This window comes from Rhinolophus ferrumequinum, chromosome 6, assembly GCF_004115265.2.
Source record: "Rhinolophus ferrumequinum isolate MPI-CBG mRhiFer1 chromosome 6, mRhiFer1_v1.p, whole genome shotgun sequence".
Classification (NCBI taxonomy): Eukaryota; Metazoa; Chordata; class Mammalia; order Chiroptera; family Rhinolophidae; genus Rhinolophus; species Rhinolophus ferrumequinum.
Window position 1 is genome coordinate 47,011,310 of NC_046289.1, and position 19,408 is coordinate 47,030,717.

Genomic DNA, 19,408 nt, shown 5'->3' on the forward strand with positions numbered 1-19,408 from the left:
ACGGCACTCACTGCAGGCATCGCAACCCACGCCTACTGCCCCAAGACTTAGGCCCCTCAGAGCAAGGTAGCTCTTCCTTCTGGGACACATTCCTGCAATCTGGAAGGCAAAGCCCTCCGTCCCTATCATGGCTAGAGAAAACCAGTTCCCTCATGTAATCCGCTGCTATCTTTTTGGCAGATGCATTTGTAAACAGTATTTCTTTATTGGGTTATTTCTATATAGTGTTAATAAGGAAAACGCCTCAGTTAAATACGTCCTGCAAAGATAGTTAATATCCTGTGGTCACTGAGGACATCGTCCTTGCTTTTCTTACCAAAGCATCATCCAAAGAGAGGACTAGCATTTCAGTTACTTGAGTCTAGGACTTGCAGTAAGCATAATAATAAGTTTTTACTATTCAAAACTGGATTACCAAAACTTTCCCTGTCTCTTTTACAAGACCAGAGACTGCTAAAGACATGGAGCTATGGATATATACATAAATCACTATGTCACCTACCAAGACAGTCCATACTTTAAAATAATATCTTGAAAGGAAAAGGATTATATTCCTTGTTATTTGAAATTCTGTTTAAATAAACAGAATTGCAAGTAGACTCAGAAAATGCCAGACTTGTTCCAGGACCTGCAAGCTGTGTCAATGAGCTGCTTGTTCTTCCCGCTGGACTTTTCTGTGTTTGCACTTGAGGCTTCAGAAGACCTCAAAATCAGTTAACCAGCATCCCTCGGTCCAGCAAGATGCCAGTGGAAGCCGTGGCTCCTGAGCCAGCCAGACCAGGTAGTGATGCCCTTGTGGCAAGCAGCTTGCCCATCTTCTCCGGGGGTCTGTACCTTCCTGGGAGATGCATGTGTCAGTCAATTTCTTCTGTATCTGTGTGTTTTCTTCTGGGTGTCGTACTGCCCCATCTCTGCTCGCCCGGACACGTACGGGAGCACTTTATGAATGGATGGCTCCCCCACATCTGTACAGCATGCGCTCTCTTACCAGCGAGCTCAGGAGCCCCTCCATTGCATTCTTACCCTGTAGCTGTCGTGGGCCATCTCTGTCAACCAGCCTATCTCCATTTCTCCTATCTGTCCCATTGTTCTTCAGTGGGAACTGCCTGCCTTATTAGCCGTTCAGAAACAAACAATTTCTTTGCTTAATCTGGTTCTGCCCTTCCCTGTATCATCTTTGATGCCTGTTCTTTATACTATCCCAGAGGTTCTGCTGTGATACAGGCTTTGGCTTCCTTCTCTGAGCTCTAGCTCTCCAGTTGCCCCAACAGCTCTCCCTGTGCCCCCAAATTCTCCCTGACCTCCTCTCTCCCTTGAGTTAGTACACGCTTTGGCATCTAGTTTCCATGGGACCTGAGCCCTGTGGGTTTCGTCCAGCTCTGTAGAGAAGCCCTGCTTCCTTGATTGTTGGTGCCCTCTCAACTGGCAGGGGATAGCATTCCAACATCTTCCTGCCCTGTGCTTCTTGTGGGGTGGAATTCTTAGCAGGTGACACTCTTGGCGCCATTTCTCTTCCACAGTAGCTTACACTCTTTGCTTGCTCAGTCAAGCTACTTTGTTTTTGCTGCATCAAAGTCTTGGCTGAAAGCATCTGTCCCACTCTCTGGGGCTTTCGTTGTTTTTTGCGGCCGCTTGGTTTCCTTTCATTGTTCCCACGGAGAGGCAACTTGGGCCCTGACAAGTCATCATCCAGGATAAAAGAACCTAGGCTAGAGCCCTGGATTAAAGTAGGCTGTTGTTTATGGGGCCTGATACAGCCAAGGGCACTGCTCAGTGAACCTGGAAAGCCAGACTTTCCCTCCAGAGAAGCCACCAGACTGGGCCACATGCTCTTGAGAAAAATCCCATGCCTAGAGGCCTTGCTTCCTCAAGACTTTGCTCAGCTCCCTAAGACCATGGCACGGGGGCACGTCCTCCATCCCCAGAGTGGTACTGCTCAGCTGTCTGGGGGCCTTGTTGTTCTCAGGATGTTTGAGGTGCCTGTGAAAGCAATGACTTGACAAATTGTCCAGTTTGGACAGCTTAGCCAAGTGGTGAGGCTTACCAGTAACAGTCTTATGTGGTGAAAACTAGTTTGGTACCACAAACATCTGGAGTTTTAGGAACAAAGGACAAAAGTGTATTTCATCAAAAAGCTTGGAAAGGAAACTGTGACTAGTTGGGATTATGGGGGGTTGTTGTTTTTAAGATCCTGGAGGCCTTGGTCACCTCTAGGTACCTTGAAAAGAAAAAGCCCCAAAGTACCAAATTCCAACGTGCAGCAGCCACAGCCGTGCAGGGAACAGAACACATGGTATACAAACACTTGATGTTCTCCCCAGGGGGGCTCATGTCCTGAGCCTCTCCCCAAGCCATTGGCGAATCCTTGTGTTCAGGTGACACGAGGAGGCCTGGGGCAGGGAATCAGGCCAGGAGAGCTGCTCTTGTTGCCACTTGGGAGGCCATGGGCTGGTGGTGGTGGCTGACAAGAGCCGAGATCAGGCCACCCTGTCCTATGTGGACAGCTCCTCTCCATACCTGCTTTGTTTATCCTTATGATGGCCCAGAGCCACCTGGGGAAGCCAAACTAGAGACTTCTAGGGGCCAGCATTGGACAGAGAGGCTACAGGCTCACCATGAGATTGTAGAAGAGGACAGTAGGGAAAGGACACAGGCCTGATAGCTCCAAGGGAATCAGCCAGATTCTGGCCACTTAACAGGAGAAGGGGGTGAGCAAAACCTCATCCTGCAGTCTCAGGTCTGGTTCCCCGGGTGTCAAGTGACCCGAGGTTGAGTCCCTGGCCCTCTGCTGGCATCTCACACTTGGCCAGGGCTCACCCAGGGTCTCAGTTGCCACAGTGGGCTCTGTGGGCACAGGCTGTCCTGAGTGTTGGGCTGGGTAGCCACAGTCTGTACAACTCTGACTTCCCATGGGAACTAGGATAAGCATCCCCTCCCCTACTCACACACACACACCTGTTAGAAGTTTCTACTGAGGCCAGAAGACCACTGGACAAGAGAGTATATGTAAACAGAGATTTCTTTAGATGGAAGAGCTGATTGAGAGAATGGGGACTAGTTCTAAGAACCTGGAAGAAGCTGGCTGAGTGAGTCACCCAGGGGACTTCATGACTGGCTCCGCTGGCTTCCTCAAGAAGATGGAGTCATCATGACCCTCCCCCAGGGAGGTCCCTAATAGGCTGACTCTGGGATTTCTCCTTAGATGGCTGGGCCCTATTTCAGCCCCACTGATGACGCCTAACTCACCCCATTTATCTCCAATATTAAATCGCTGAGAAAAGCCACAACGCTCTGGTTCCACATAGCAGAGAAGGGAGACTAGTACGGTGGAGGGCTTCCTCCAGTTTATCCCGTGGGGCCAAAGCAAAAACAGAACCAAACCGTGATAACAAGACTGGATGAGGATGGGGCAGAAGTCTGGTGACAGGTTCCAGCTAAGCGCTGGCAGCCCCAGCCAGCCCGAACATGGCAGGTTCCTTGCTAGGAAGAGGGGTGGATACCAGAGAAGCAGGTAACAGCCTGTCCGAGTACCTCTGACTATCCTTCCTCACTACCCACTTTGGCCACTTTGTATTGAAAGCTGAAGTCTTTCTCTAGCAAAAAGACTGCTGTGATTCAGGTGCATCGCAGGGAGGGGTCCCTGTGTGGGGTCCCCTAGGTGGGCAATTCCCTCTATCCTATCAGGCACCGGGGTCAAAAGTGAACACCCCGAGAAAGTCTGTATAAGCTTAGCACCTCCAAGCAAACAAAAGACAGAGCTTCCACACACTGGTCAAATCCACCATGGTTTGACTTGGTTAATTTCCAATCTTTTCCTCCCTCTTTGAAGTGCAAGACCTTACCCACGCAGGACTGAGTCTGGGTATGTGGCCGGCCGGCCGTGCATGCTGTAGCTGGGTGATGGCTGTGATTCTCGGTGTGATCTGGGCCTGTGATACTTGCAGCCCATCCTCTATGCTTTGGTGTTGTCGCTCTGGCTCCTGGCCCCCTCTCACTGTGGGTCTTACCCTCACGTCACTCTCTGATTCAAAGATGAACTGCCAATCAAACGCTCCCCCAATGAAAGCCCTAATCACTGTACACAGCACGTATACATTCCAAGAGCCTATCCAAGACCTTCTGTTGGCCATGGTGGTAAGCCATTGCCTAAAAACATACTTGAGCCCAATGTGGAGGTTGGATGACTGGCTAGGAACCTTGGAAATGGGCCTCTGGTTGTTTTGGATTGCTAGGACTGTGCCATGGAACTTGGGGGCAGCCCTGATAAAGAGGCATCCCAATGGGCCTTAAAGCCAGCAAGCAAAGACAAAGTGAATTCTATTTCTGTAACCCAGGGTTTCTCAAAATGTAGTGCATGGACCAGGTACATCAGCATCAGCTAGAGGTGTTTGGTAAAAATAGATTCCTGGGCTCCACTCCAGATTGAATCAGTTTCTGAGGGTTGGGCTCAAAAATTTTTTTAAAAAAAGTCTACATTTTAAATAAGCTCTTCTGATCCTGGTGCAAGTTTGAGAACCCCTGCTGGATAAGGGCTATAATTTGCAAATGGCCCCCTCTAAGTATTCTAGCCAGTCCTGCTAAACCAAAGACCAGAACCTGAGAACAGAGGTGGGGAAATTACACCTTTCTATGGATGATTATGCAGCAGTCGCTTGCTGTCACAGCCATGTGCTGTGGGATGGGACGCAGGGGAAGGTAGGACTATAATGTGTGTCCACCGCCTCTTCACCAGGCATCATCCTGTCGGTGGCCCTGGCCGGCATTCTCGGCGTCTGTATTGTCGTGGCAGCGTCCATTTGGCTTTTCAGAAGGAAGAAGAGGTGAGCTGGTTTTGTTTGGAAATGGGAGTGGGTGGTTTATGTGTCCGTGAGGATTCTTTTGTCTGGGAAGGTGGCCTGCAGAATGAAGAACCTCTGTCACATGTAGCAACACTTATCCTAGGAGTGCTGGTTCCCAAACACCACTAGCTCAGGACTCCTTTACACAAGACACTGGTCGTTCAAGGGTCATTGCGCTCAAGGTGGGAGGTGTGTCTGCCATCCTTGCTGTCATGGCTGAAACCTTGGATGAGTCTCTTGACTTGGGGTGTGGGGAGGTCCCATTTGCTTAAGTACAAGTACCAAGGCTGTCTTCCTTCTAAGATGTTTACATCTGTTTTTTGTCTGAATCCAAAAGGAAAAGTGAAGGAAAACTTGCCCTTTGCTCATGTTTTTATTGTCATGTTTATTTTTTCCTAAAACCTTATTTTTCCTAAAACCTTATTTTATAAAAAAAGAGGTTGCCAAGAATGCTGTTGTGGAATCAAAGGTTTGAAGAGGGGATGGCAATGGGACCTCTTCAAAATATAGGTCTAGTATTGTCAGGTGTTAAAAGAGAACAGTTGGAAAACGAACAGTTTCCATTTTGGTTAATGCTGTATGTGTAGCCATTCCCTCCTAAGACCAACAGAATTGAGGAAAGGTCCCCAGGAGGGGAATCTGAACCCTAGAACTTGCCTCATTCCATAGCTGAATCATGCTGCTTTCTGCCTCTCTCCTCTTTCACTAACAAGACTTGTGTGTTCTTTTTGTCCCCGTAGCAAAAAAGGTGACAGCAATAAAGGAGTCATTTACAAACCAGCCATCAAGAAGGAGACTGAGGCGCACGCCTGAGGCCCTGGCACTCGGGCCTGTCCAAGGAAGGACTTTGCTATGGTTCCCTGGACACTTGAAATACCTGAGGGTTCTCTGGAGCTCAACCTGCAAACACGCCAGACCCTCAGGGGGCCTCCAGCTGGGCGCCTCGCCACCCCAGAGCAACTGCGAATGGGAAGAGTGTACCAAGGAGGCGGGAACTCTGAGTTATCCGCTTCATGTCTGTGAGACCAGTAAGTGGCCTGGATTCTCAGGGCCAAAGCCAAGTTGCCTGCTGGGGGCTGTTATTGATTGAAAAACACTTTTATCCAGGGGTTCACTCAAGTGTGGTTTCAAGTGTCCTGGACATTCTGCTCCTTGTCCAAGCTTTCAGGCCAGGATGTGCTTAGGTTTTGCTTTTGAGACTCAGTTTGTTTTCTGAGGGAAGGTGGTGTTGTCTTCCTCTGATTTCCTCCTACTGAGAGAAAACCTTTAGTTTGACCTTACAGCTGGGGAGGTTGGTGGTGGTGGTCGGTGGGAGGTTGGAAGTATTGATATAGGAAGGGTCAAGGTGTCTGAGACAAAAAGAGAACGAGAAGTTCTTTAAAAGGCAGTAGAGGCATCTTCCTGTCCTTGGGATCAAATGCACTGAATGGGCCTTAGAGGGAGAAGGAGAAGATAGGTAAGATCTGGAAGAGTCTGAGTTTGGAATCAGAAGTTGTTTGCCAAGCCGTAAGTGTGAGAAGGACAGAACATGAAGCCCAAGCCTAGCCTCCTATCCGCGGGGCAGTTATGTTCCATATTCTACAGATTTTAGAATTAGGCTATTCCTTGAAAATGTGCTGCTACCTGCATCGCCTGGAGCCGATGTGAGTTCTGAGATGACCCAAACTGCTTTTGAGTCTAGAGAAAATAGGCAGAAGCAAAAATGATTGAAGAGCTTAGTCTCTTTTGCTCAAATTTCGTTTCTGTACCTGTGTGGTATTCCCGCTGTCAACCTGGACTTGGAACTTCCCTACTACTCTGGCTTCGAGGATGTCAAGTTTCAGCTTAGTTAAAATATATTTTCAAGCTATAAGAGCAGGAAGTTATCTGTGCAGGGGCTGGCAGTGTGGTATCTAGAGACCAAAATAATGGAGTGTTACCACGTTTCTTCATGGTCTTCCCCGCACATCACAAAGACAGCTTCTGAGAAGACGTAGCTCCTTCTTCACTCTCCCCGCATTGATGGAAGAGCCCCACGGAGATGGGTCAGTTCCCTGACTGACAAGGTCCCCCACCACCCACCTCTCAAGGCCAGCAGCTCGCAGTTCACAGAACTTTCCGATTCACAGTCTCACTCGGACAGCACGGAATGTCCTCTTGAAGCACAGGCTTCTTTACAGCAATCTTTCCTTTTGCTCCTCCCTTCGACTCTCCGAAGTCTTCTTCCTTCTCTACTGTCCCAACGTTTTGCAGTGAAGGCAAGCCCTGTATCTCTGTAGCTTGTTTGCTAGGCAGTTACACATGACCTAAGGGAGATGTGGACGTGTGTGTGCGCAAGACGTCTGGCAGCCTTGAGCCTGGGGTGGCGTCCTGACCTTGCCGTTGGCACACCTGAGGCCGATCCCCTGACAACAGGGAGAACCCATAGGACTGAGCAATGTGATTACGTAATGCTTTCTTAGCCTCGGCCCAACACTGCCAATCAGAAACCAACACAAACCACTCCAGACCTGTGGGACTGACTCAAAAAGCTCTCTGCACCTTTTATGGGTAAATTCTGTGAGAGAACAGAGAGATCGTTGTACCTGGCACAATGTCTGTTCATAAAAAGGGAGATTTACTAGGGGTGAAAACAGTGGCATTTCTCCTGCCCGCTTGCCCCTCAGCACAGCCCAGGCCCTCATGGCTGAGACAACACAAAGCGAGGGAGGCAGAGAGAAGCCTCCGAGAATCAACTCCGTCCACTTCCCTGCTAATCCTTATGGGCCTCCGGAGGATCCACCTTCGGAACCGGAAACCTTTCCTCAGGTTCTCACTCATTCTATTGACAGCAGTCGCCACTAAAGGAAACCAGCGCTGTGGTGCCGGAGGCTCCTCTGCCTCCCCTCAGCCCTGGAGGGCCCAGGTGCGGTGCTGGGCGCAGGACAGGAGAGATGACAGACACAGGTGCGGGCTGGGGGCCGGACACGGGAGGCCCTGGCTTCTCTGCCTCCCTCTAATGGGGGAGCTTCAGTCTCTCTGTTCTCTTTCTTTAGTATCACCTGATAAAAGCAGTAAAAACCTATACCTGTTTCCTTGATAGACATTCTAGGATTTTGCTGCATGAATCACATTTCGAGTTCAGACCTTAACTTCTTCTCCCCTGCACTCCGCTCTCTGAAGGCCTCCTGGCTGGCTCTCTGGGAGCACAATGATCGCCAGCACCCCTCTGTCCCTGTGCCTTGGTTGGACCATAGGCACGGTGACGACGGTCCGTTGAGCACTTCGGTATTTATTGTAAGAATGATTGTAATGAAGACATACACTGTAAATATGAGAAATTATAAATAAAAAGTTTTTCACATCAGACTGATGTTTGTGGAGGTGAGGTTAAAGCATTACTATTGGCAAAGCACTTTGTACTCCCCTACCTATGGTGACAGGTAAGCACTCACAATGAATGATGTCATTTGCATCTAGGTCTTAGAACCTGGCTCCCCAGGAAAACACACTGGAGTCATCAGTGTACTGAGGACGGAGGCCGAGGCGTGTACAGGCCCAGGGTCACACAACTGCTGCTCAGTGGAGCTGGGAAGTCTAGAGCGCCCAGGGAAAGGCTGGGGGACAAGGGGGAACCCTGAGCAAGGTTCAGGGGGAACCTTGAACCTTGAAGAATAAGGCAGCTTTGAAGAGATGGATGGAAATGAGGGAGACATTCCTAACCAAAGTGCCAGGCATGAATATAGAAAACTGGTCTTCTGTCTCTTTGCTGTACCAGGTATTGCACCTAGTAGGTTGGTAGCCTGTCTTGGTTGCCCGACTATATTACATTATTCTGGATCCTTTTTGCAAAATATGCTATCACCCTCCATATCATCTTTTGTCTAAATCCAAATTTCACATTCTGGTCTGCTAAAGGAGGCAGACCTGTTTATTTATTTAGAAAAGCTTCCAGTTTTCACTTCAGTTGCCCTAGGATGGAGAGAGATGCGACAGAAGTCCTCTCCCTTCTCTCTCCACAACCTTTCTCCCCATTCTCTGAACTCCCCATTCATCTGGGCTGATGACAGCAAGGGTGCTGGTGAAAGCCATGGGGTGGCAAGGACTCAAGTTCTCCTTCAGTTTGATCATCACCTCCTCATCGAAATCCAGCCAAATGGACAATCTAGAGTGCAGTAGAAATACAATAAAATATAATGCAAGATATGAAATTTTAAAGTTCTAGTAGCCACACCAAAAAAAAAGGAAACGAAACCACGGACATTAATTTTAATTTATTGTATATAACCCAATAGATCCAAAATACTATCATTTCAACACGTAATCAATATTTTGATATGAAATATTTTCAATCTTTTTTTCTATAGTAACTCTGAAATCTGGTATTTTACACTTCTAGCACATCTCAATTCAGATGCAAATTCTCACTGAAAATATTTGATCTATATTTATTTAGCCTTCATAAAATTTACAGTTGAAAAAGCAGATTCACATAGCTGCTCCAAATAAAAGGTTTCCAAATAACTAAATCAAGTATCAGCTCTTAAATTTAAATTTATCAAAATAAAATAAATGGAGTTGCTCAGTTTCATTAAGCAAATTCCAAGCGCTCAGCCACCATGTGTGGCCGCAGCCAGCACAGCCCCTGTGCACATACGGAAAGCCACTCTTTTCCTTGGATATACCCTTTGGGAGGGTTAAACCTAGAGGGCTTTCCCCAAAAATAAGCCCCAGCAGAAAGCTTTGCGGGGTGAGGGATAGAGGATGGAAGACAGAGAATTGGGGTCTCCGGGGAGGACCATATGGAGGGCGGTAGAAAAGAGGGCAGACAGAACACACCAGCGGGCCTTAGGCACAGCTCCTCTCCTTACACCTTTCCCTCGTGGACCAGGCGCGCCCAGCCCTCCCTGCCCTGGCCACGCCCCTCGGCCCTGTCTGGGGTCCCAGTTCTCAGCAGTGACTCCAGCCTGGGGTGTCCCAGGGCCTCTGCCAGAGCTTGGGCTGTGAGCATAAGCTTGCCTGGTTAACTGTGGGACCTGGCCAGGTGCCAGGTGCTAACTGCCGACTCCCGCCCCCTCCCCCAACGCCTCTGAGTCCTAATGCTCCTGCCGGGAAAGAGTTATCTCCACTCTTCCCAGAACGGGTCAGCCGGAAGAGGGGGAACGCCTGAAACCTGGGTCTCTTGAATTGTTTTCTGTGCCCCCATTAGAACAAGTCCCCTTCCTTTCTTTGAAGTGTGGGGAGAAGTCTTGAGACCTACTTACAAGAGGAAACCAGACTTCTGGGGCTGCCTGCCAGGGAGCAGAGGCACCACCTGTGCAGTGGGCACTGTTATGGCCTATCTTATGCTGACATCCAAGTCCACATTGGACACGGCCTGGCAGGGACGCATGGCCCTCTGGCTCTGATTCAACTATCCCAGGGTAGAAGGTGTGACAGTGCTCAGAGTAGGGTCACCATGCCCCACATGTGCCCTTTCATTATAGAATAACTGGGCAGAGAGAAGGGCCAAAGTGCTCTGTAGTGTGGAATTCTTCACCATAAAAAAAAAAAAAAAAAAGGATTGCAATCAGGCCAGCACATCAATTATGACTGCAGGTCAACAGGGTCTCAGTAATGCCTCCCAGTTGTATACCCTTGACTGTTTCAATGCACCTTCACTCCAACAACCCAGGGAAAGAGAGAACTGCCCTTACCTTCTAAGTGGGAAACTAACCAAGGACTCTGGCTCTGGGCTCAGCCAAGGTCACAAAGCTCCTGCAATGCTAGCATCTGCAATGACATGGGGTCCACCTTCCCGAGCTCCAGTGACATGGAAACACCTTCTTGTAATAGAATTGGCCATGCTTATCTCAATCACAGCCTCAGAAAACCCCACGGGCTAAAGGCAGTTGTGCCAATGATTTCTGGAAAGTCAACAACAACCTCCTGCCTCCAATCTGATTGGTAACACGAAACCCTGGCCACTGTTCAGGAAAAGTCTGACCAAGGACTAACCACAAGCAAGCAAAGGAGTCAGCTCAGCTCCTGGGCTGTTACCCTCACCTCTGAATTCAGCAAAGCAAATTCCTAAGGGCACATTCACTGAACTTTTTTTTTCCTAGGCTGAACTGGGGAGAAGGAATCAGTACGCACACACCGTATAATGCCATCTGGATAAAATTCTAAAAAGTACAAAGTATAGTGACAGAAAGCACATCAGTGGTTGCCTGGGGGTGAGGTGGGGAATGAAGGGATTGCAAGGGGGTATGAGAAATTGTTGAGGTGATGGATGTGTTCATTATCTTGACTGTGGGGATGGTTTTTCCACATATGACAAAACCGTTCAAATTTTATACTTTAACTATGTGCCATTTATCTTTAATCAATGATACTCAATAAAGCTGTTTTTTTAAAAAGGAAAGAAACCACCCCCCACACAGGCAAACGATACCCTGCCCTATCCTGGCATTTCCATTCAGAGCTTATCCTGCTGGCCTATCTAGAAGGAGAAACCTGGCCAGGATGGCACACTTCCCTGGAACTCGCCCTGTGGGTGGGAGCCCAGGAAGGAGCGTGATCTCTGTTCACGTGGCTGGATATGACCTCCTGATTCTCTAAGTGAAAGTCATTATTTCAGCTTGAGTTCTCTCACTTCAAATATTAACTTTTTAATTACCTACAATGAAGACAACAAACCCAGGGCCTATAGGTTCAAGGGCAGCCTGAGACCTTTATGGCAACGCTGTGTCAGCGAGGACAGTCAGCCGGCTTCTCGGGAAGAAGCAGAGCCCTTCTGGTGAGGCAGGAAACACAACCAGTCAGCTCACCCGCTGAAACTAGTTTCCCAAGATACCTAGACACACAACTCTCATGCGTCTTCGTTTCTCTCCTTCTCAACTACCCAACACATAACCATCAGAAAAGTTGTCTTGAATATGGTACATCCTTTCCGTGGAGAACATGCACGGTCAGGAGCTCAGCATTCCTTCTTAGCCACTGGGTGAAATCTGGATTAATCTCCTGTGCTATTGTGATACACTAAGAAATATACATGTCATCCCTAGTTCCTGGCACAGAGCTCCTAAAGATTATTCCTAGTAAGCGCCTGAACCATACCTAATTTTATGTTAAAGAGGTGATGCATGGAGGATGGGAGGCTGGTTACCAGAGGAACCAACCGTGTGATCAGTGGGTTGTAACTTTCAGCCCTACTCCCTGACCTCCCGGGAGGGGAGAGGGGCTGGGAATTGAGTTCAATCAGCAGTGGTCAATGATTTAATCAACCGTGCCTACATAACAGAACCTCCAAAAAAACCACAACCCCTTAAACTACGGGTTCAGAGAGCTTCCAACACGTGGAGGTGGTGTGCCTAGCAAGGGCATGGAAGCTACGTGTCCCTTCCCTTGACATACCTTGACCAAGGGATCTGGCTGTTCATCCGTATCCTTTATCATATCCTTTATAATAAACCGGTAAATGTAAGTAAATGTTTCCCTAAGTTTTGTGAGCTGTCCTAGCAAATTATCAGACCTGAGGAGGGAGTCATAGGAACCTGCAATTTAAAGCCAGTTAATGAGAAGTACAGGTAACAACCTGGGACTTGCAACTGGTGTCTGAAGTGGGGGCAGTTCTGTGGAATTGAGCCCTTAACCTGTGGGGTCTGCACTGATTCTGGGCAGTGGGTGTCAGAACTGAGTTAAATTACAGAACATCCATAGTTGGTGTCCACGAAGAATTGGAGAATTGTTTGGTGTGGAAAAACCCACACATTTGGTGTCAGAAGGGTTATGAATAAAGGAAAAGGCATTTTCCTTTATCTTGCTTCTGTCTTTCAAAGTAGTTTCCGACTGACTTTCTTTCTCATACCTCCTTATTCAAAAGCAGATTTAAGGCAGGAAAAAGAATCAGACTGCGAAAGATCTTGAATTGATATATACTTTCTAATAAAGACACCAAGAAATCATAAAAGTGCCTCGATTATGGTTTTGTCTGATTACATAAATATATACTCATTGAAAAAAACACAAATAATTACGTATAAAGCCAAAAGTCCCCCGTAATCCTAACTCCCCAAATAGCCATTGCTAATGATTGTTTTCTTTCTGCAGACTTTAAGTGTATGTGTGTGCACATTTTAATATTCAGTTTACATTTTTTAATAAAATGGACTAATAGGATACATATCATATGCTCTATAAGGGCTAGGATCACACGTGTCTATTTTCCCTCTGGTATTCTCAATATCTAGCACAATGAATGAGAAATATTTCTTGAATGGAAGAATGGTCTAGACCTTGCTTTTGTTTTCTAATATATTGCAAATATCCTCATTCTTTTTAAAGTGTTCTGCTCTTTGAGGCAAAGCTCTATTGACAGACATTTGTTGCAACCCCCTAAGGTTGCAAGACTATTACAAGGTCCTTTTGTGCTTGGATGTATTTCTATAGGATAAATTCCTAGAAAATTGTTGGTTCAAAATATGCACATCTCAAAATTTTATAGATACAATAGATTTTGCTAAATTACCAGCCAAAAGATTGTACTAATTTGCTTTCTCCTAACATGCTGTTTCCACCATATGTTCAACACTCCTTGATGTTATCAATCTTTCTCATCTTTGATAATCTGATAATCTAAAAATTATTTGCTTGTTTTCCATGTCTTTTATTAATGGTTTAGCATTTGTCTTATGTTTATTGTATCTTTGTGCGTGTGAATTGTTTGTCCTTTAATTACTTTTTTACTAAGTCATCTTTTTTAATTATAGAAGCTTCTTGTGTATTGTAGGTGACAACTCTTTGCAATATATCCCCAAAATATTTTTCTCAGCCTTCTTTGTTTAGAATATCTGTACAGTTTTAAATTTCATGTAGTCAAATCTGTCCATTTTTTCCCTTTGTGATTTGTATCCTCAGTGTAGTGGAGAAATACTCTCCATCTTAAGATTAGTAAATTAATTTTTTCCTAGTTTTTATTTTTATTTTTTGCATTTGAATTTTTAATATGTCTAGATTTCGTTTTATAGTGAAAAGTGAGCAAAGGACTTGGCTTTACATACCCCTTTACCCCCAAAATATAATCAAATAAATCATCAAACAGCCCATTTATTGAAGAGCTGATCCTTTTTCCCACTGATTTAAAATGATAATTTTATTATATACTAGGTTCTCATATATACATGGGCCTGTTCTAGAACTTTTTTCCATATCCATTATTGAAGATTTATGGTATACTTTGGTACCTAGTAAGATAAACATAGAAACATTTTGGATATGCTTTATTCTCTGAAAGTGGCATTGTTATCAATCCAATCTAGATTAGATAAATTAACAAACAGGACACAATTCACTTATCACATTAAAAATTTTAAATATTGATATACTGGGTATTCCTTTATAATGTGTTAAATAGACATTTAATATGGAGAATTGCTTTTGCACTTTGTTTTTAATTGGATTCTATTGGGGAACAGTATGTTTCTCCAGGGCCCATCAGCTCCAAGTCATTGTCCTTCAATCAAGTTGTGGAGGGCGCAGCTCACTGGCCCACACGGGAGTCAAACTGGCAACTCTGTTGTTCAGAGCTCGCACTCTATCCAACTGAGCCATCCAGCCACTCCTGCATTCACTACATTTTGTTTATTACAGAATGGCAAAAAATTTTGAGTGTAATAGGGATTCTATATTAACTGCCTAGAAACACATTTTCAATGAACATGTACATTTTTATACTTCTTTCCTTTTTTCCTATGTTTGTTTTGATTTTATTTACTGAAACGTAATTTTATACTTGACTCTAATAACAAATATTTTGGATTTGTAATTTGAATATCTGTTCTATCACATTTTTATAATAATCTATTTTTGTTGTATTTTACAAAAGTATTGATCTGTGATGGATTAGAAATTTTTCTAAAAGTAGCCCTTAACTACAGATAGTTTGAGAAGCAAACTAGTTCTAGAAAGCCAATCAATTTCCAATTCTTTGCTGCTTGTATAGAAACAGGATTGATTTTTGTATGTTAACACTGAATCCTATCTATGACCTTGCTAAATTCACTAATTAGTTCTAGCTGCCTTTTTATAGTTTCCTTAGGATTTTCTACGCTGACAATCATATCATCTGAAAATAAAGAGTTTTATTTCTTCCTTTCCAATCTGTATGACACTTCTTTTTCTTGTCTTTTTGCACTGGCTAGGACCTCCATACAACGTTGAATAAAAGTGGTAAGAGTGGATATCCTTGCCTTGTTTCCAATCTTAGTGGAGAAAGTATTCAGTCTTGTATAATTAAGTATGGCCTTAGCTATAGGTTTTACATGGATGTCCCCTTTTCAGGTTAGAGAAATTCCTTCTTATTCTATTCCTAGCTTGTTGAGGTTTTTTTTTTTTAAATCAAAAATGGATGTTAGATTTTAAAACCTTTTTTTTGCATTATTGATACGATCATGTTTGTTTTAGTCTGTTAATATGGTGAACTGAATGACATTTGTATGTTAATCTTGTGTTATTGGGATAAATTCTACTTGGTCATGTGTATTATACCTTTTATATATTACTGGATTTAATTTGCTAAAACATTGTTGAGGATTTTTGCATGTATAGTCATGATAGATACTGGTCTGTAGCTTTTTTCCCCCTTATGATATCTTTGTCCAGATTTGTTATCAAGGTAATGCTTGGAAATGCTCATAAGATGAATTGGAAAGTGTATCATCGCTTCTATTTTCTGGAAGAGTCTGTGTAGAATTGGTATTGTTTCTTTCTCTCTTTCCTTTTTAATGTTTGGCAGAATTCTTCTATGAAGCCTTCTAGGAATATTCTTTATGAACCACAAATTCAATTTCTTAACAGTATAGGGAATTTCTAGTTAACTCCAACATGCAAAGAGCTTGGAAGTTGTCACTCTCATACTTACAAGAAAACACTAAACAAATGGAACAATCAATCATTTTTTTGCACCCGTTAGAAAACTGAGGTCTCAGGGCAAGCCATTACCCTGAAATGTGGAGAGACAGGTGAATCCAGAGTCTAGCTAAGATTTGCTCACCTAGAGCAAATGCCACCAGAGCAGAGCCATAAAGCGGCAGGGACAGTTAAATGCTAATTTTGACAAATTGCTGGAGTATGAGTTTGGAACAGTGTAAGAGTGAGTAAGACTAGCACACAGTCTTAGGAGCCCCACACTTTGTAGGTTTTACCTCCAGGAACCCAACCAAATTCTACTAGTGGAGAGGGTAAGAGTAATCATTGTAAACCCACCCAGTGTTCTCCATAACAAAGGCCTACTCTCTAGGGAAAAACACTTTACAACAGCCTCATCTCACCTGGGGGAAGGACAGTTCTGCCATTCCAGCCCCATTTCACCTTCCATTTAACCCTCTCCCTCATCTTACTGCCACACCAACAGGGCTACAATATGATAACAGTGGGTTAGAGCTACAAGAGGTACAAGACATAGACTTTCTTTGAGGAGGAGCACATAGGGAAGCCCAGAGTCAGAAGTGGAGACAGAAACAAGGGTGCTAGAGGAATTCGAAGGCTCTGGCACTTAGAGCTGCAGCAAACATTCAGTACAGTCCAACGCTTGCACAGAGTGACACAAAACTTACACTAAACACCTATTTACTTCAGTAAGTACATGATGTCCGGCTTTCAATTATTCGAAGGCATGTTAAAGGCAAGAAAAAACACAGCCTGAAGAAATACAGAGGCATACAGTTTTTCTTTCTTTTTCAGTGAGCTTTGTTTTTTTTTTTAAAAGAATTTGTCCATTTTACCTGTCTCTAATTTATTGACATGTTTTGTAACATTCCCTTTTATGTAATAATGTAGGCTCTATAGGATGTTTCCTCCCATTCCTGATATTTATAATCTATGCCTTCTTTCTTTTTTTCTTATCAATCCGGCCAGAGCTTTACCAGGTGTATTGATTTTTCTCAAAGAACCAGATTTTTGTTTCATTGATTTTCTCCACTGTGTTTTCTGCTTTCTATTTGATTTTGCTATTCTCTTCACTACTTCCTTTCTTCTGCTTATTTTAGCTTTAGTTTGCTCTTCTTTTTCTAGTTTCTTAAGGATAAGCTTATGTCATTGATTTGAAACATTTTCACTTATCTAATATAAGCACACAATACTCAAAATTTCCCCCTCTGTTCCCTCTGTGGGAAGTTTGCTTTAGCAACTATCCTCCCCCCCACCCCCACTGTGTCATCAATTATTTCCCTTTCCACTGAATCACAAACATGCGGTTATAATGCTGTGTTATAGGCGAAAAAAGAAAAGAAAAATGCTCTGTTTCCCCATGTCCTCCTCGGGCTGTCATACCACCCCTACTGTAATTAGACGGTTATCTGTACTCCATATGCTGTGTCTTCTCCCTTAGCTCCCAAGCTCTACAATCCACTGTATTTAGGTATTCACCCCTCCACTGAAACTGCTTTTATCAAGGTCACTAGCAAATTCGATCTCTCCATGTGCAACGATCAGTTCTTACTCCTCATCTTACTCATTATTCAGCAGGCATTTGACATACTTTCCCGTGGCTCTCAGCCCACCACTCTCTCCTGGTTTCCTTCTTTCCTCAGTGGGGACGCCACCTCCCTTTCCAACCTTTCAGTGGGAGCGACCGAGGGCTACGTCCCCAGTCTCCACCTTTCCCTCTTGATCTACATCCATTTCCTATGTGCCTTTAATCCACTCCTAACATTTTAAGTGTCATCTATGTATTCAAGCTATTCTATATTATTTCAAACTTTGTAGTGTATTTAGTAGTTGCCTTAAAATAATACTTCCACGTTTTAATCTGGACAGTTAGATTAAATGGTCTCTGAGGACAAAGATCTCCACCGTCTTGTTATTTTCCATCCATGGTAAGCACTGAGTAAACACTGCAAACTCCACCCTCTGATTTTGCTCAAGCACTGAAAAATGTGTGGTTTAACGCGAGTAGAAGCAAGATTTAAAGGGATCCACCCTGAAACAACAAGTACCACCTACAAATTCTTTGAGACTTAAAGCCAGGACCTGCTCAGGGCTCAGAAACTATTACTATGATCACCTTAGAATGTGTCAAACTCCCAATTCTTTTACTGAGACTGAGACCATAAGCCAGTTGAGTGGTTCCTTCTATTCAGCATTTTTAATGTAGTGAAAGTAAAATATACACTTCCTTCCATTGGAGGTTTCTCATGTGTGAAGCTGGTCACAGGGAAATCCCTGTTCCAACTAAATACCAAACAAAGAATAATTAAACTAGAGCCACAATTTCAGTGTGGAAGAAAGGCTGACAAAATTGTACACTAATCTGGGCTATTACCTGAGGAATACACACCGTTTCCACTGACTTACAAGTTAGGAGCAAAGAGCCCTTGGTCCCGTGGATATTTCACCTAATAGCACAGTCAACATAAACCCGGAGCAGCCTCACGTCGAACCAGAGTGAAGAGGTTTTTGAGTTTCATGTCATAATGATTCTCTGGAGAGCTGATGACAAAGACCAGGCTCGACCACTTAGCTGCACTGTCTCCTCAACGAGGAAAAACAAAACAAAGGGCTCTACAAGCCACTCACGGCCTCTGGGTAGAAACCATCCTGTACTCTCCTTGTCAGCCGACTCCCGTCTTCAGTCACTATTAGATGACGCTTCATAAATTCACGATTTTACACTTAGATTTTTCAAGGTTCAGTTCCAGGATCTGTGAGGATTCTCCTCCACTTGGTTTAAGAGACCTCAAGGAATTTCTCTGCACCAAATTGTTTCTGAACACAGAAATGAAATACGCCTTAGGATTTTAAATCAGAAAGCAAAGACTTCTCTTTGGAAAAAGTCTCAGAGCTGAGCAGTCATAAACAATAGAATGTATAGCCAAGTTTTATAAGAGACAAAAACTGGAATCACAGATACCAAAGGATACATTATTCGAAAGAAGAGGAAACACAGGAAACAAGCAGTGCCAAACATTCTTTTTATTGTTCACTGAAAAATACAGGTCTGGAAAGAGTCTATTGCATTAAGCATTGAACGCAAGGTCTGATATTGCAAGTATATATGACATAACAATATAACATATAAAACGATACATGTTGTATGCACATACAGTACCCCCCTCTTTTAACACTAAATTTTAACAGAATGAAGTAAGAAGCCTTTTACTAAATGAGGAATGTAAACACTGCAATCATAAACAAAGTGCTCTAAGCAAAGAAAGGACTTTAAAATTGTTTTGCTGTGACATCCACTCCGTCTACCTGGAGGCAGGAATGGTGGGGCCCGGGAAAAACGCAGCGGACAAAACGCAGCACTCTCGAGGAATGCTTGGCAGTGCTTATATTAACCCTGCGGATAAGAATAGCTAGCATTTTGGAGTGAAGCTGCCACTCTCAGCACACAGTGACATGTGCTTGAGAATAAAGATATTAACACTGGGAACAAAAGACGTTTTCTATGCAGTCCGCAGATACCAATATTTATTCCTTTCAGCCATCTCTCCATTAAGATGCACTACAAGAGGCTACCCTGCCAGGGAGGCAGGCCAGGATCTAAGTAACAAAAACTTCCCCAGTTACAACTACTAATTCAAATGAATTAAAGATAAATACAAATTTATTAGAGAGAGCAAGACAATCAG

General features: G+C 44.3%; 2 protein-coding genes across 4 annotated transcripts in view; one reads left to right on the forward strand and one right to left on the reverse strand.

Annotated features, from left to right (window-relative positions):
- Positions 1-6,128, forward strand: part of CA12 (carbonic anhydrase 12) — a 48,821-nt gene extending 42,693 nt beyond the window's left edge. The window contains exons 9-11 of one of the 2 annotated variants that reach the window (XM_033107588.1): positions 3,830-3,862; positions 4,733-4,820; positions 5,579-6,128. In XM_033107588.1, the coding sequence (XP_032963479.1) occupies positions 3,830-3,862; positions 4,733-4,820; positions 5,579-5,651 (194 nt within the window). In that variant the 3' untranslated portion in view covers positions 5,652-6,128. The remainder of the gene's footprint in view (positions 1-3,829; positions 3,863-4,732; positions 4,821-5,578) is intronic. The other variant, XM_033107589.1, reaches the window with a different exon arrangement.
- APH1B (aph-1 homolog B, gamma-secretase subunit) overlaps positions 1-19,408 on the reverse strand; it is a 62,134-nt gene that overhangs the window by 12,332 nt on the left and 30,394 nt on the right. The window contains exon 7 of one of the 2 annotated variants that reach the window (XM_033107592.1): positions 8,870-8,961. The exons of the other annotated variant lie outside the window; for it this stretch is intronic. The gene's annotated coding sequence lies outside the window, so the exon portion shown is untranslated. Of the gene's footprint in view, positions 1-8,869; positions 8,962-19,408 lie in introns of those variants that run through there. 2 annotated transcript variants of the gene reach the window in all.